We start from the raw sequence: 18,062 nt of genomic DNA, 5'->3' as shown, positions 1-18,062 counted from the left end.
AACATTTGCTGCAAACTTTTATCACTTTCTGGTGATGAAGAAAATTGCAGTTTCATGCAATTTTAGCATATTTATGGGATTGTTGCATTTTAACCCTTTGCGGTCCGTTGTCGGGCAGCGCCCGACAACGCAACACGGCCGTAGCGGTCCGCTGTCGGGCCCCGCCCGACAAGGGTGTTCGTGGTTTAAATTTTGCTGTTTTCTCACCGCGAGTCGCGCGCATTTTTTGTATACATGAAGGGCCATCTCTTGAGGAATAAGTGAGCTTTGTTTGTTGAGGTTTTACTTTTTTGACACTAGGGTGCAGCACTATGATCAGCACGGGGCCTAGAGCGTACCCACTCGCGCGCGCGGTTCGCTGAGAAGCATGGCCACGTTTTCACCGCGTGCGTTTTACGGCGGTGCTTTTAGCGAAAGCGAGGATGACTTTAGTGAGGAAGAGAATTACGTGCCTCCACCAGACAGTGATGACAGTGATTCGACAGAAGTGAGTGACGAAGACGACGACGGCGGCGGTGGAAACCTGCAGTAATAACCCTGGCCTGCACACAGGGGAATGATTTGAGCGGTATCATACGTTGCCCAAATATCACTAAAAGAGTTGCCTGCAGAATGCAGGAGCAAAAATAAATATCCTGTGCGTTTCTCTTCCACAGCTTGTGTTTTTATTCGCGGCGCCAGAAACTGGCGAAATAGTTTCGGACCGCTAGAGCCGGAAAGTGGGTAAAGGTTTTGGACCGCAAAGGGTTAATGTCATCAGTGTCAGTACATGAAGCTTTCGGGCAAGCTTGCGCATTTTTGCATGCCGCAAGCTCTAGGTACATAAGCGAATATACACCATTGCCGCGGCGTGGCGTGCTCTGCGTAGTGCTTCTCGCGTGTTGTGCTCTGAGGATCGTCCGAATTAACCGAATTGCGGCCAATTATGACCAAATTAACAAGATCTTGATGCCATTGAACAATGCATATGCTGGCCAGGACTAGAGAATGCGTCCGAATTATTCGATTTTCCGAATTAACGGGTGTCAAATTAACGAGTTTTTACTGTAAATACAAAGCCAACTAAACTACAGGCAGTTCCATTTAAGCAGCAATTTCATTTAAGCGATTTTCGTTTGCCACGATTCTTATTTATTGTTATAAGTTAGTTCGACTGACCTTTAAGGATTTGAAAATTCATGAGGCAATAGAGTCCAGTAGTGAGGTCATTCTACGTGCAATTTTTTTGTTTTACTGTGCATTGTCGAGCCGTGTTTATGTATGGGTTCGCAGGTACACTCAAGCTGCAACTCTGTAGCTTTTTGCCTGCGATCCCTTTCCTCTTTGTGAAGAGTAGGAGAGTTTAACTAACTAATTTATTTATTGTCTTTCACCAAAATAGAGTAGACATGACCTTGAATAAAAAAGACTGATGCAGCTGCTGATGGTCTTAATTTTTCTGTACTGTGCAGTGAGAGTGGAAGTGCAGAGCGGCCACGTCTTGCTCGTGGAGGAGGTCAAGCCGCTGCCTGACCATAAGAAACTGAGGTGTGTTCCACAGTGTACTGTGCCCCCATAATGCTACAGATTCATTGACAGTGATTGACTATTTCTAAGCTGTGATGGCCTTTTGCAATTTTGCAACATGCCAATTGCCCATTTAGTGTTCACCCGCTGTGATGGCTTTGTGGGTATGGTGTTGCACTGCAAAGCATGAGGATGCAGTTTGATTCATACTTATGGCGGCTGCATTTTTATTGGAAAATGCAAAAGTGCCTATGTACTTTGATTTAATTTCACATTAAATAACCTGAAATAGTAAAAATAATCAGGTGTCACATTGTAAATAATCAGGGCTCATGATCATATTGTAAGATGGGCAGTTACCTCAGGGGCGTTTATTCAGCTGATTCACGCCTTGAGCAACGATGGCACTGACAGTGATAAGTGTGCAGGGTGTTTCAGAAAATGGCCAAAGAAATCTTATAAAATGCAGAAGACCAGATATTTGCGCACTTTTTGCGGAATCACTTTGATCGCAGTAGCACGCACTTTAAATAGGGCCGAGGTGAATATTGGAACAGTAATTAATAAAAAAAGACTAATGAACTTTTAAACCAAAACAGTGACCCGATTGAAACTAATGGAAGAGTGGAAGTTTTTTATACACAGAATCCATATCCATTTTAAGATTTACAAAATGGTGACATGGCTAATTTCTACAGATTGATAAAGTCTGGGTAATTTCACACAGGAAAGTGAAACTGAATTCTCAAAGATTGCAGTTTTTGTTAACAACCAGTGCAATATTTTTTCTTTCCCATTCACTGGCAAGGATGAGCAATAGTCATTGTCAAGTGGCTATTCTGGTTAACGTGATCAGGTGTAGCAACAAAACTAAAAAGATCGCCGATTCGTAACGATGCTTCCTCGCCCTTGTGTGGTAATACGAGGGAAAGAGGGATGTCACAGTGCGTGTTACCGACGGTCATGTCGCCTACGCTCTTTGAAAGTTGTTCGAATTATCGCCTACTTGGTTGAACTAAGGGAGCTAGATTTATAGACTTCACTGTTTCTGGTAAACATCAGAAATTGGGGCTCAGCAGCCATTTATGCACTCTGAAGTCAGATTTGCAACCCTTGCGTTAATGCAAAAGGAAGTAAATATTGCTGTTATTAAGTTACTAGAGATGTGGATAACAATATATAATAATTGTTGGGTTTTAATGTCCCAAAACCACGATATGATTATGAGAGACGCTGTTGTGGAGGGCTCTGGAAATTTTGACCTCCTGGGGTTCTTTAACGTGCACCTAAATCTAAGTACACAGACCTCAAGCATTTTTGCCTCCATCGAAAATGCGGCCGCCGCAGCCGGGATTCGATCCCGCAACCTGCGGGTCGGCAGTCGAGCACCTTAACCGCTAGACCACCGTGGCGGGTACTGTGGCGGGTAGGCATGGTGGGGGACAGATGTGGAATGTCCTGCTCAAAATGCCCTGCTCCAAATCTAAAATTGCACATCCTAAAATGTTCATTTCCACCCTATTATTCTGCTCCGAAATTGTGCTGCTGAAACAAGATTTCCATGCTCCAAATTAAAATAGCGCATAAAGGTGTCCCAGCTGTTTTACCCCTGTTATAGCAAATATTGTATACCAGTGGCATAGCCAGGGGTGTGTCTTGGGGAGGTTCAAAACCATTCCCTCCCCTGAAATTGTTGCATTTTATAATGCGTGTATGTATGAGCACACATATGAATGCACAAACATCCATAAAGTGGGATTTGACCCATCCTCCAAAATGTTTCTGGCTACGCCTATGTTGTATACATTATGTAAATGTGTTCGGCCAGGGTGTTGCTTTTTGTGATGTCATTATGATGTTGCAACAGTATCCCTGCCTGTGATCAAAACTCATTGGACAAAAAGTGTTGCTGGAGCCATTTTGCAGGAAGACTTGCTTCTCTTTGTCAGGCTATGGCATCATGTGTCTTGCACGGATGTTGCTATCACTGTCTAGTCTTGCCTTCTGTGGTGGGTCACTAGCCAACCCGCCTGCATTGATATGTCACTTGCATGTGATAGTAACACACTTGAGATTTGACATTCTGGGTGTGATGTAAAAACGTGGCACTGAGCATGTGAATTTTCTCCTTGCAGGTTCAAAGCCCTCTTTGGCCCATTGAGTGCACTAGTTGACCAACTGGTTGGGTGAGTCACCTTTTTGGATCAATGCCCTTTTATTAGAACACTTCCCCACAGCTTAGAAACAGAGTGCACAAGTGGCAAATGGCTTTTTGTGGAAGTGAAGACTGACATGTGGAAACAGAAGGGATAGAAAAATGCCACATAGACCAGATGACAGCTTAAGTTTGGCGGGTCAAATTAAGACAGAGAAGTGGTGTGATAGCTGCGTCAATCGCGCCAAACTGCGCCAAGAGGTGAAATGTGCTACATCCTGCCACATTTTTGTAAAAATCTCATTATTTGTGCCTTGCATGCACCAAAACGTTCTTGCTGTCTTTCGGAGAAAAAGAAGAGTGAACGTGCTTGCAAAAGATATTTATGTTGCATCTGATTTCGAGCGGTCATTAGAGCATACTGATGGATGTTATGTAGGTGGTTGAAGTAGTTGCTCGGTGTAACAATACCAAACAGTTCAGACTGGCCAATCCTCCGTAAATACAGTTTTCTGCTGCTACTTGGCCATACAGCAAGATTACGTTATTAAGTTCAGTAAAATAGCTTCTAACTGTTGTGGACCAATCTAGAGAAATCTAGAGAAGGTGCAACTACAAGTGTTTGGATGAAAGTCTTTTATCTGATTGATTCCATTAATTACAGTGAGCACTACGTGTATGTACTTGAATAGACCGCTTTGTTATAGCTAGTTTGTTTTGCAAGAAATTGTAGTACTATTTATTTAATACTCTTTCATAAAAAGTTCATGCCGGGTGCTTAATTCTTAATTAAGTCTGACCATACAATCAACGGACTTACCAACAATTCCACGCACTGCAGTGGACTGTGGGATTTTGCTGGGAAAGCATGGTGTCCCAGCATCCCAGTATCTCAGTTCTGTCTCTTGACAGCAGCAACAGTTCTTGTTTGAGAACTTGTCGAAGTTTTAAATACAAAGCCTCCCATTACCGCAAAGTTCAGGGAGCACAAATTAGATTTCAGGCACAAAGGACCAGTTATTAAACTGTATTTTGCCATCCGCCCATGTACTAGGATCCTAACGGTTCTGCCCATAAAGAACAGCAGCAGGCACTGCACCATGCAGCAAAGACCTAGATTTCTCTGAAAGCACGAGTGTTATCAGAATGCATGGAAAATTTACATAGCTTGTGCTTCCAGTACTTTAACTAAAGCATCAGGGAAAATCATCTTTATTTACAAATATGAAGTTGATTTCAGGAAAATCTTAGGTGGCCTGAGGTCAAGGGACTAAAGAAACTTAGGGCTGTCTGCAGAAAAACGAAGAGTAGTAACTTAACTTCATCTTTTGGGGTATTCTTGGTAAACATGCATGTATTTGTGCATAAATCGATTTTGTTAAACATGGGGTACAACTGTTCCAGCTTGGAGACAAATATTTGCTTTTGAAAATGTGTGTTTGGTAACTGCACCAAAAGGTTGTTATGCTGGTCCAAAGTGAGGTTTTAATTGCTCCAGAAGCTGTGCTGAAATGGCTTTGGTGAATCGCATCACTGAAAGTGGCAGAAAAAAAAATAAGACACAATGCTGACTCATGTGTAACTATTTGCCCCATTGTGCCACTTTCCTGAATTAAACACGCACCCACATTTTATTGGCCCTGAGTAAATGGTAGTGTAAAAAGGGAAATTTAAGGGGAGATGCTACTCTAAAACGATTTTTTTTTATTTCTTGACTTAGAACTTTGAAATTTTAGGTAATACTAGAGTTTGTGATGCTGATTTCAAAACTGTAATTAGTTTTGTGATAACTGTAAAAGTTCCAGAGTTACTACAACTTTGACAACAAAATATTGGGTTTTTTGTGCACACCTTTTAGCTTATTAAAAATTTTCACACAGAATCCCAAGATAGCTCATTTTGCTGCACATGAGCAGTACAGTACTGAAAAGTACCTCAAATGTCTGCTTAACTTGCTACCTTTTTAAAAAAAAATCGAGGGTACCAAATGTATATGTTACATCTCCCCTATCAACATATCAAGTTATGAAACCAAAAATATGTAATGTATAGTGCAACTTCATATAGATATCTGTATTTTAGAGTGGCTGAAGAAGCTCTGTGCAAAATTTCGTTATGATAGAACTATTTTAAGTGCATGAAAGTTTGTGCACAACATGTCAGAATTGCCTCAGAATGGAAATTGAGAAAAATGCATTTAAAAGTTATAAACGTGTGTATTCATCAATATACAGTGCGATTAGCATGAAACTTTGTGAGAGCATAGAACAATCCACACTCTAAACAGCGAGCGCACTTAAAAACATCAGGTTCCATATGTTAATCCTTCCCAGCCCTTAAGTTAGCCATAAAGGTGCACTCTCTTCACCATGTGGCAGTGATGAGCCCATGCCTCGGCTGTTTTGCATGCAGACAGACACTATTTTGATTCACCTCTGGTCATGTGAGTGGCACAGGGTGACAAGTTCTTCAGGTGGCAGTATATCAAGCTCTTGAAGGATGTGCTCAAAGTTTGAATATCCCTTATTGAAGAACTAGGTAGCCATTGTTGCAGCTTCCACAGCTGTACAGGATGGGAGCATTGTCTTTGTTCACAGAAGCCAGACCTTGCTGTTGAGCAAGTCCACAACACCTTGCATCGTTCCTTGTAGACAGTGAACCAAGAGCTTTTCAACTGTAAGGTGCTTATGTAATGGATGTGTAGGCAACACCTGTTCGTTGGTCAAGATTAGAGTGTAATCTGGTATGCACTCCCAAAGAGCTCTGGCTCGCCTGTGCTTACACCAGGAAGTCACTCCTCCTGAACAGAATTGGCAACTTCGTGCCATGTTGCTAGAATTAAAGTAGGATGCTCGCATGGCAAGATACATTTCCTGAACATTTAATGTGGGTGGTTATTGCAATTTCATAAATATTTTGCAGCTCTTGTGTTGCATCATCTTTCAACTTATCTCCACAGGGAGGTGGTAATGGCAGTTTACGGAGTGCCGTGCCATGGTGCTTGGCCACATGGTTCATGCTTTCCCCTTTACCACGTCAACTTACCATACACTGTGGCCTCAGCACCTGCTGTGGCTGAGGCCAGAGTGACATTGCCTGATTAAAATAGATTTTTCACCAATTTCTAATCTGAATTCAGCCTTGATACTCGGCAAAATAAAAGTTTAATGACCAAATATAATTTTACAAGTGAAATGTCAAAAGTGACAATTTTCACAAAAAAGGCCATTTTTCGAGTAGCATCTCCCTTAAGTGCCTAAACTTTGTACAAATTGAGCGAACATCCGATTTTTAAGTGCAGAGCTGTTCTAGGGCTGGGCCGGACGGCAGATGAGCGTCAGAGGTAGTCATGCTCTGGTTCCCAGATACATCCAAAAATGGTGCGACTGCCTTGGTTGCGGACGAAGTGGTCTCCGCACAGTGAAACGGGAAGATGCAGCTTGAGCGTGAAAAGGCCTAAAGTTACTATAGCAGGGGCGGGTGTGGCAGGGGCTGCCACTTGGTCTTTCCCGTGTATCTCTACTTTACAAACAACATAATCACAAACGCCCACACAAAATCACAAAACATCACAGAAAATCACAAGGGAAACGCAGGAGAACCACAGTTCCATTGTTTCTGCAGATTTCACACTTTTGGGACTGGGGTAAGCTTTTTAGCAAAAAAAAGAAGTCATGTCTGCAGTTTTGGTAGAAAAATACAAAAACCATTTGAATCTTATCTTAACAGAATGAAGTTTTATTTACTTTATGTCTATCATCATCACTGTGAGCCCTTTATCTTATGAAGCACATAATATCTGTATGGTCAAATCTTCTGTGTGGTTGATAGTACGTTTGATGTCCTGCATTAATCAAAGTACTATTTCCAAACAATTGCAAACAGATTCATTGCCAATGACAGACTAACAACTTCGCTAGCCCATCCTGTGACGTGCAGTTCTTCTGAACGTCGAGCAGGACACAACTTGGGTTTGCTAGCTAAACTAGTAAAATAACTTGCCATTTGAAAGGGCACTTATAGTCGGACTGAAAGCCGCATGTCATCATCCTCGCCATCCATGATCATTATCTTGTAATGGCAGTGGCAAGCACTAGAGACCGGATTTTAGGCAAATGCCTATTTTGTTCCTTGCGCTCCTATCACGCCACTTTGATATATGAGCATGAATTAGAGGTTAAGAAGAGCTTTTGTAGTGTTCTTATAGTGCCTATAAATTCCTATTTTTGGCGTTCGTGCCTAAATGCTTACAAATGCCTATTTTCAAAATTGGCGCTTATATGAATGCTATTTAGGCTCAAGTTTCGCTCCTGGGTGCTATTTGAGACCGTTAATCACGTTACTGCTTAACATTGACTGTTGGGAACTATGGGCTTTAACCTAGCCCCTAGTTCAACCAGCTCCCGAAAACAACCGCTAGCAGCAGTGAAGGGAGACTCGCCGGCGAGAATTCGCTGCCGCGCCGACATGGCGTGAGCGGTTGGCGAATGCGAGACCGCAGAGATCCTTCAGCGGAAAGGAGAGTGAAGAGCAAAAAAAGGAATAAAAATGTGATGTGCGTGGGGCTTTTGTATTGTTCGTAATTTACTTCTTAAGGTGTTCACAGTAACGTAGCCAGAAATTGTTTTCGGGGTGGGGTTCAACCATACTTTATGGATATTCGTGCATGCGTTTGTATGTGTGCGTGTATATACAAACATGCAAAAAATGTTTGGGGGGGAGGAGCGGTTGAACCTTCCCCCCACCCTTCTCTGCCTGGCTACGCTATAGGTTCACTGCCAGGGGAGAAATTGGCTCTACGCGATTCGACCCGGCGAAGACGAGGAATGCCTCTTTTCTGGTCTTTTAGCGATCTGGCTGCCTGCTCCTGCTCCGCCCTTCTCAGTCATGCCGAAAAGACACCCAGGAGTGTGTTGATTCGACGGTAGACACTTTACTCACTCCGCAGAACACGGAAGAGACCGTGTTCAGCGAACCGTGCGGAACAAAGCACAGTTGCCCAGCTATGTTAAACTGTTGGCGCCTTTGTGCCATCTTAGGCAATAACATTTTTGTTTTCCTGCCGTAGACAGAGGTTGCGCATGTCTTCGTTTGAAATTATTTTCATTTATATGAAAGTTTATTGTGCCTATATTATGATATTGGAGGCCTAAAACCTGCCGACTTTTGGCGCTTAAAACGAGCTTTTTTAATGCCTAAAAAACCAGCCTCTGGTGATCCCACTGTGATGGCAATGGCACTGGTTCTAACTATGTGGTTGGCATTGCACTATTAGTTTTTGTTTCGTATTGAATTGTACCATTTAAGGGAATTTCAGGCAGATTAAAAAAAAAAGCATGTGTTACAATCTGATAAAGGCTGTAATCATAGGCGTGCGCACAGGGGGGGCAGGGGGGGCGGCCGCCCCCCCTAATCACCTAAGAGGGGGGGCGCAAAATCTGCCCCGTACATTGACCCTTCTAGTCACCTAAGAGGGGGGGGGGGGGCGCAAAATCTGCCCTATACATTGACTTAGTAGAGCAGGGGGGCGGTGCGACAAACCTTTGCCCCCCCCCCTAATGGGGAACCCTGCGCCCGCCTATGGCTGTAATAACCCATTGTCAGTTGCCATAGTCACATTGCATTTATTCCTGAAGCAATTCAAAAGTCCTAGATCTCGACAGGAGATGATGTGTGCTTGTTGCGTTCACTATATTTCTAGTGCTACGAAGTCGGACCCTGCTGCTGTTAGTACCATAGCTCTGGTAATCATTAGTGTCATGGACATGTAAGATGACCAGCCAAGTTTAAATTATCTGGTGAAGGCTAATTTCAGGCTAAAAATAATAAAAGTTTGGTCCCGTAGAAATGCTTGGGTGCCTGCCGGGGCCTTTGGCCAAGATGGAATCAGCTGAAATATCTCATGAACCAAAGTCTACTGTATATGGATTTGGAAATGTGTGATTAGTAACTGCTCCAAAAGTTTGATTTGTTGCTCTAAAGCAAGGTTTCTGCTGCTCAAAAAGCTGCTCCGAAGCTGCTCCGAAGTGGCCTGGGGCAATAGACCCTTTTCATAATTGTAAAGCTAGCTTTTCTGCTGTGCAGTTTGGCCAAATAATGGTGGCTAGTCACTTACTGTAAACAGCGGGTTCAAGTGGGTTCAAGCAGTTTGCTTGCGCTGACGTGGAAAATGTAGACTCGACTCTCTTGACATAAACGTGCATAATCGACAAGCTGTAGCACGTGCAACTAGGACCTCGTGTCCACTTGACGCACAACAGGTGCTGCCATTAGTTAGGCGAATATGCAGTACAGGGAAGCGCACTTGCAGATTATGAAAAGGGTCTGTTACACCACTGAGGTTGTGTACTGAAAAGGGTCTATCCAGACAATGTATCATAGACCTCTGGCCTGTAGACAAGGCCCCACCAGTCGGCATGTCTCCGGTTTGCAATTTATGTGCAATGTCTGTGGCAAGTGTGCAGACAATAAATGAGAGGCGCCATTTCTCCATGGATGGTAACCAATTAGTACAATTTTCAGAACACAGTTGGTAGTCTCTTGTCAGCTCCTGTGCTCATTGTGTGCATGTGCCTGACTTAGCCCAATTTTTAAATGACTGGGTGGGGAGTGGTCTGGCCTGGACCATAGTTTGCTGTCAGTGTACACCATGGCTGTTACACCCTATATACAAGTTGCCCATCTAGTGGTGACAGTGTTACGTTGCTGAGCTTGAGTTTGTAAGTGGGAACCCTGCCATAGTGGTGGCATTTCAGTGGCTAATGAAATGCAAAAATGCTTGCGTGCTTAGATTTAGGGGGAAAATTAAATGAACCCCAGAGGGTCAAAATTAATTTGGAGTTTCCTGCGTTGGTGTACCTCATAATAAAATCACAGATTCGGCATGAGAAGGTCCAGAACTTTTTTTTTCTTTGTGTAGGTTGCGACCAGGAACATACCTGCTGATTCACCATGCACGTGAACCAAATGCTTGGCTATTTACACAGGGAGCAGGGTAAGAAGCTTTGCATTGCTTTTTAAATTGTGGAACAGTAATGGTTTCACCAGTTTTAAGTTTCCTTGCTTTTTAACTCTTTCAGTTACAGTGTCTGCATGTGGAGATATAACTTAATTTTGAATGTTGTGGTAACCTTTTGCTGTAGAAAAATGATGCTTGTACGGATTGAAGCTTGGGCAAGTTGGTAAGGATCTGTTGTGTCACCAGCCCAGCGATGCAGAGTGAGCACGCTACACCACCTCATGCTGATAACAACCATTATTCCGGCGAACATCACTTATACAAGACTGCTGCAGCGCCACCTGTAGCGTGTAACTTGCATCACGTCAGCAGTGTCATCTGTTGCGAAGGCACAACACTACATATATCCCTCCCTTAACAATAGAACGTTCCTAGAGTGAATGCGGGTTTACTTAATAAATAAATAAATATGCACGCAACAAAAAATCTTCACTGCTTGTGACAACCAAACAGAATTATTGCGCTAACAAAATTATAGTAAAGTCACTGTCACTGCTGGTGATAACCTAACAAAGTCACTGTGATTGGTAACTTCAGTGCATATAATCCCTGAACTTCGCTGGCAGTCTTCGCTCCCATCTAGAATGACGGAGCCCGGACTCCGCTGGATGGTAGGAGATTCCCGATTTGACAGCACAATCAGCACCCAGTTCCGAGGTCAAGGTTCCAGTTAGTGGACTGTCCAGCCTTGATGGGGTGCTTGATGTGCAAGAAATCAGCACTGACACCAGCGGTTCTGGAGACTATGCAGCTTGAAGCACTGAGGCTAGGGCATGGTGTTCTGTGTCCCCGAGGACGGCATCCCCGTCCTGGTTTTGTCTACTTGCATGTCTGAGTTCATGACCCTCTGCAGTGATTCTTATCTCGCCATAGCTTCTTGTGATATAACTTCACACACACAGTGCTGAAGTCTGCAGTTAACTAATAACGTCTAACGATGTCCTTGTGTGGCGTCCATGAAGCAACACTGCTGGGGAGAGGAGGCCTATAGCGCTATGGGGGGTGGCACGGTAAATACCCAGGTACTTCCTAATAGTGGAGTGGCCTTAATATGCCCTGTGTACCTAGATTTAGGTGCACGCTGAAGAACCCCAGGTGGTCGAAATTTCCAGAGCCCTCCTCTACGGCATCTCTCATGAAAATATCGGGGTAACACCAACAGTTATTATTATTACTTGATAAGTTGCCACTCCAGGAAAGCTGGTTGTATAGTATATGATTGAAGGACTGTGTTGAATCTTTCCACCAAACAATTGGTTTGAGGGGTGTAAACTGCTGAGAAGAAATGTATAAAATCCCTGTCCTCTAGAAAGCACTGGAATTCACTAGACGTAAACTGTCGGCTGTGATCTGAGACTAGTTCTGCAGGGCAACTCTCTTGTGCAAATACAGCAAGCAGGAAATTGATCACTGAGCGGGAAGTGATGTCACTGCAGAGCACAAACTCTGCCCATCTGGAGAAGTAGCCCACCACCACGATGACAGACAGACAGTCAGCCGGTGCATGTTCAAAGGGGCCCATGGTGTCTACTGACACTTTGTCCCATGGTCTGTAAAGGAAGGGGGACAGGTTGGAGCGGTGCGTGTAAGTTCTTGCACACTTGTCCAGGGCTTGGCAGACTGTGCAGCTTTGGATGGCAGTCTCAACTTGTTTGTCAAGACACGGCCGCCAGTACTTCTCCCTGATGTGCTTCTTTGTCTTCGCATTTCCCGGGTGGGACCTGTGGGCTATCCAGATGAAGGTATTGGCTAGCTTGGCAGGCACTACAACGCATTATATGTGTAAGACAAGCCCATCTACTACTGAGAGTTCTTCCCGTACATCATAGTAAGCCATCATTTCTGTAGGAAGCCTTTTCCGGGTTGGCTATGATGACTGGACAAAGTGCATGACCTGCTGTAGTTTGTTGTCCTCAGCGGTAGCAACTCGAAGATCTTCACAATGTATAGACGGTATAACTAAGGACACTACCTCTTCATCGACCTGGAAGGCACCCTCTGTTTCTGGAACTGCAGTCAGGAAAGAGCGTCTGCTGTTTGGTTGTGGACTCTGCTGTGGTACTGGACTCTGAAGTTGTAATGCAGGAGCTGTGCGGTCGATCTTGCGATACGATGGGGCTGCTGTCCTGTGCTCCAGAATTAGAGCAAGGTAACTAGAGCCTGGTGATCTGTCAGTAGGTTAACCCTTTGAGGGTAAACTTTTTTCACCAAATGCGACTCCCCAGAATCGATTTTTTTTTATTGCTGATTTAAATTGTTTGGGCGAACCTAGTTCGAAAAAAAATTGTAATTTTTATGGATGTACAATAAAGTTACAAAAAGATCGTTTGTCTCGTTACTAGGCTTGTGCGAATATTCGAGCAGTTCGAATATTTGAGCGAATTTTACAGTATTCGAATTCGCTTTGAAACGAATTTAAAGTATTCGAAATGAACGAATAAACATATATAAACCGCATGTAACCCCCTGTAAAAGTGGTTTCACTGCAGCGCACAGGTATTATGCCGTGAATACACCTTTCCAGGGGAAATGCGCACTGCCGCGAAGCCCCACTTCAAGGTTAAATAAAGCACCCTCACATTGATTCATCATTTTTTAAGTTTAAAGGCTCGTTATACCAGCTTATATGCTCTAAGTAAAGTAAATTTTAAAATGTAACATATTACAGGTTATCACTTGCATTCTACCAAAAGTTAAATCCTGCTACTATTCAAAGTTGCTTCCACTTTCCAGTGAACCAAAAAGAATGACGTTTACACATGCCTTGTTTCAATTAAAAAAAAATATTGTGCAAGTTAGTTGGGTCATGACAGATATGCTCATTTTTCTTTATGTGATACATACTATTTGAATTCGATTCGAAATTATTTGACCAAATCACTATTCGCTTCAAATTCGCTTCGAACCTAAAATTTACTATTTGCACAAGGCTAGTCGTTACATGCACATAGTTTATTCATGAGTAACAAGAGAAATTAAAAGAAAAAATTATATGACTTTTTAAAAAATGACTCGTTCTAATAAACATAATTCACAGACGTACAAAAATAAGCGCATCAGAGTACGCCACTCAACTAACTTGCAGCAGAGCAACTGGCGTGCACTTCCATAGCGTAAGTGAAATGAAGAAAAAAATTGTATGGTTGTGCATGTGTGCAAAAAGCAAAACAAGTGAAAAGCCTGTAATAATCCTTCGTGTTATTGCCAGCGAGACGGAATTAGTTTTTGTGAGTCCCCAAAACGGGAAACGCAACCACGGTGACATCGTTTGTGTAAGTCATTGCCTACGTGGAAACAGGTGTCATTGCGCCCCGGTGAGCAATAAAAGAGAGATCAACAAGGTGGTCACCTTCTGAGAGACTTAAAACCAGGTAGCTATCAGTTTTGCGGGCGCAAGAAGTGGGAACTGCCCACAAGGTGAAAGTGAAACTAGCTGCCGCATGCCCGTACGCGACCGGATGTGCAAGCGATAGCTGGCGCATCGCTGTAGTAAAGCATTAAAAAAAAAAAGGAAAAAAAATAAAAGTGAAAAACAACAGCAACAACAACAAAAACGAAGAGACATCGGGGCAACAAAAAAATTCCTCGCATTCCCACAGTGTGGCAGCACATGCCAAGCAAAAGAAGCGATAAAAAAAGGTTCGCTTTTTAAACATACAAGCGATGACATACATGCACATCATTGACCATTTTGAAGGTGTTTGTGGGGGACGTACATGTATGTCATTGACTCTGAATGGGTTAAACGACCCGCTTCAGAGTTAAACATGTCACTTTTCACAGGCCCATAGACAGGCCAGGGCTCTATGCTCCCTAGCCAAGCATTTTCATTCTGTCTCTGTTAATGTCTGCTATGCAAATGCCACAGTTTGCATACGAGACCCCTCCACTTGTTTCATTATGGCATCGGGACCATATGCTGATGCATCCGTTGTGACATTGACAGGCAGCATCGGGTCAAACACTTGCAGGACCTTGTTGGATGCTTAAAGTCTCTTTATCCTCGCCAAACTTTCTTTGGCGGAGTCATACCAGTTGAAGGGCACGTCTTTGTGAAGTACTAGTTAGTGCATGAGCTCTACCTCCTCTGTCAGTCATGGGGTCAACTTGGAATGGTGTACAATTAAGCCCCAAGAAAGAGTGTAGTGTGGCTGCTTCTGTAGGTGCAGGAGCGTTAGTGATCACACCAACCTTGGCTTGGAGAGATGCTAGACCCTCTGCACTGACCTGATGTCCCAATAATGACAGCTACGATGCGTTGAAGATGCATTTCTTGTTGAGCTTGAACCCAGCTTCCACTATTTGTTTGATGATTTGCTTCAGGTTCTGCATGTGTTCCCTCTCTGTCTTCCTAAACATTATTATATCGTCCAAGTAGCATAAGACCCCTTTGCAGCCTTCAAGAACCTTCATCATGATCTGCTGAAATGCAGCTGGTGCCAATGCTAACCCGAAGCAGACCCTCTTGAATCTGAAGAGGCTATCATGTGTTAGAAATGCACTTAGGTCTCAGCTGTCTGGGTGGAGCGTAACTTGATAGTAGGCTGATGCCAGGCCCGCCTTGGAAAAGCAGCGTGCTCTGTTGAGGGCATGGAGCAGCTCTGCTATATAAAGAAAAGGAAAGTTGAAGTAGCACGGATAATTGGGCTAGTTTGTACTTGTTGATTTTTGACAGAATATGGCGCGCACACAAACACAGACACTAGAAAAAAAAGATGGAAACAACACAGGCGCCGACTCGCAACTACGTTTGATTAGAAGGGAAGGCATGCATATATATATTGAAACCATGTCACATTTGTCAAGTGATCTGGCTACTCCCGCCCAGGGCAGAAAGTAAAAAGCAAAATTTAAGAAGGTAAACAAGGGGTTGGAAACAAGTGCCGTAGGTGACACTCTCAGAGTGCTGATGATATAGGAAAATTCTACTTCTGTTAATGGGATGGAGGGGGCGCTTATGCATTTTCCCCCACATCTAATATGAAAGTCCTCTATCAGTTCTCTGGTGGTTTGATCTGAGTGTTTTGATAAAATAGCGACAGAAAATGGGAGTGCAACCGTACTAGCTACAACGTTGTGACAAGTGTGAACAATCTTTTGATTATAACGATCTGTGCTCCTGTAACCTGATATTCACACATCTTCCTGCTTGACCTATGTATATATGACCGCAATACAGCGGTATTAAGTATACAACACCTCAGGCACGTAGCCAGGATTTTTTTTCGGGGGGGGGCCCAAGGCCTAATTATTCGAAAGAAAGTCTTTTCATGGCAAAAAGAAAAAAAAAATTGCCCGGGAACATATAAGGCTGGACGAATTTCGGGGGGGGGGGGGGGGGGCCCCCCGGGCCCCCCCCCCTTGCCTACATGCCTGCAACACCTGTTGCACACTGTACATAAGACGGCCTATGATTCACGCTGCATCTTCATCGTTTTGGATGTTCTGTGTTTTGAGATAGTTTTCTGTCAATTCTGCAACATAGCTTGTTTAATTTGTTGGGGCCTGAAAAGGCTGCACCAACGTCATACCTGTTTTCAACACTTTTTACGCCATGGGACAGCTTGTGTATGTAGGGGATGATAGTGGGCATTTCAACACATTCCTTTATTTTATCACTTGCTGTTAGTCACATTTTACTGCCTGCTGTAGCTTCTGCGCGACTTTGTGTAGGGCAGGCTGAGTGAAACCAGTTATACTCAATCTTTCTAATTTATTCATGAAACTTCCTGTTGTTCTATGGAAGCATGATTTTTTTTATGGCAGAACTCAGACAAGACATAGCAGTTCCCATCTTAACAATCTTCGAATGCCCCGAGTTAAAGTTGAGTAAAGGCTTTTTTTTAGTGCGGCATGTACGCTCAGCATACATAGTTCTCTTCGTGATACAATTTTAAATCCAAAAACTGTATTTTGTCTTCCTTTGGAAGTTCATCTGTGAAGCTTAACCCGCACCCATATTCCTTAAAGGGGCCCTGCAACACTTTTTCAGCATGGTCAGAAAACACTGCCGATCAGTAGTTGATGCTCCTGAGAACACGCGGGCCATTTATTATAGCGCAGCATGTGGCCTGGAATTTACAATTAATTTTCAGTCAACTAGAAATCATTTTCTGTTCCCTCTACAAATGACACCATAAACCCAAATGATCGCGCCATAAACCCAAAGTCCACGGTCATTGGCTGATTTGAGCATCGTGAGCTGCATAGTTACTGTGGCTGGCGCGAGTTGCTGCCATGTGCCCGCGTGTGCACTCGCGATCACACTGAAAGTAAGCCGTGTGTTCGAAAAAAAAAAAGTGCTCAAGGTAATGACGCGCGCTGACGAACAGACGCATCTTATTGCTCCCTTGTCATACCCCCCCCCCCCCCTTGCATATGCTTTCAACGTGCTCGCTGAGACAAAAGGAAAGAGAAAGCGCTTGAAGCATGTGAAAAATCCCTGTAACTCTGCTCTTACTTAACGCATTCTAAACATTTTTGCAGCAGTCAATTCGTGAGGCAATAAGCTTTCTTAATGACTTAATGACGACTTTTTTACATCTAAACAAAGAGCCCTAGCCTTGCTAGAAGAAAACAACCTTGAGAAACTTGCAAAAGCCGTAGAGCGTTAAGCTCTTCCCCGCACATCCACCCTGTATGACTTCTTAGTTGGGCAGATGTTTATTTGGACCGAGAACCCGGGAGCGAACACGCACAGCGCATCCAGTCACGATGATGATGATGAAGCATGGCAAAGATGAGGATGTATAGTGAAACATATGATGGCTATCGTAATATACAGGTGAGGAAAATGTGTATTACAAACTCCCACAATGTGTGTGCGTGTGTGTGTGTGTGTGCGTGTGCAGTGTGTGTGTGTGCGCGCATGGCCTGGTCCGGGGTTCGAACACAGGGCCAGTACTGACCGCCCCGGACCGGGAAAGGGGCGTAGCCAGGGGGGTTGGGTGGTGTTGAACACCCCCCCCCCCCCGAAATTTTTCGATTTTGCATGTGTATATATACACGCACATATACAAACGCATGCACCAACATAAAGAAGAGGATAGTTGAACCTCCCCCCCCCCTGAAAAATATTTCTGGCTACGCTTCTGGACTGGGAAAAATTTTTTGGCAACTGAGAAGCTTTCTGTCTGAGAAATCCGTATGGCTTTCCTTGTGGCTTCGTGCCACAAGTGGGTGATTGTCTATTTTCTCTTTTTTAACTCTTCCGCCACCTTGCGGAATTCTGCAGAACTCATTTGCAATACTTTGTGTCCATATGCTTCGAGTTGTCGATGAATTCGTGCTTGCGCTGCCAATTGCTAGCTTCCTGGTTACCTCAATTGGTAGAGTGGACCGCCCCGGAAAGGCGTTGGTCCCGGGTTCGAACCCTGGACCAGG

At 43.8% G+C, this 18,062-nt stretch overlaps 1 protein-coding gene across 1 annotated transcript in view; it reads left to right on the top strand.

Annotated features, from left to right (window-relative positions):
• LOC119406990 (uncharacterized) overlaps nt 1-18,062 on the top strand; it is a gene marked incomplete in the record, with an annotated part of 85,042 nt that overhangs the window by 53,309 nt on the left and 13,671 nt on the right. The window contains 3 exon segments of the mRNA XM_037673850.2: nt 1,452-1,527; nt 3,642-3,692; nt 10,581-10,655. Of these exon segments, the coding sequence (XP_037529778.1) occupies nt 1,452-1,527; nt 3,642-3,692; nt 10,581-10,655 (202 nt within the window).

Source organism: Rhipicephalus sanguineus, chromosome 1 (assembly GCF_013339695.2).
Source record: "Rhipicephalus sanguineus isolate Rsan-2018 chromosome 1, BIME_Rsan_1.4, whole genome shotgun sequence".
NCBI classification, from domain to species: Eukaryota; Metazoa; Arthropoda; class Arachnida; order Ixodida; family Ixodidae; genus Rhipicephalus; species Rhipicephalus sanguineus.
The sequence above is the reverse complement of the archived record's forward strand: the minus strand, read 5'-3'. Positions and strand labels throughout refer to the sequence as shown.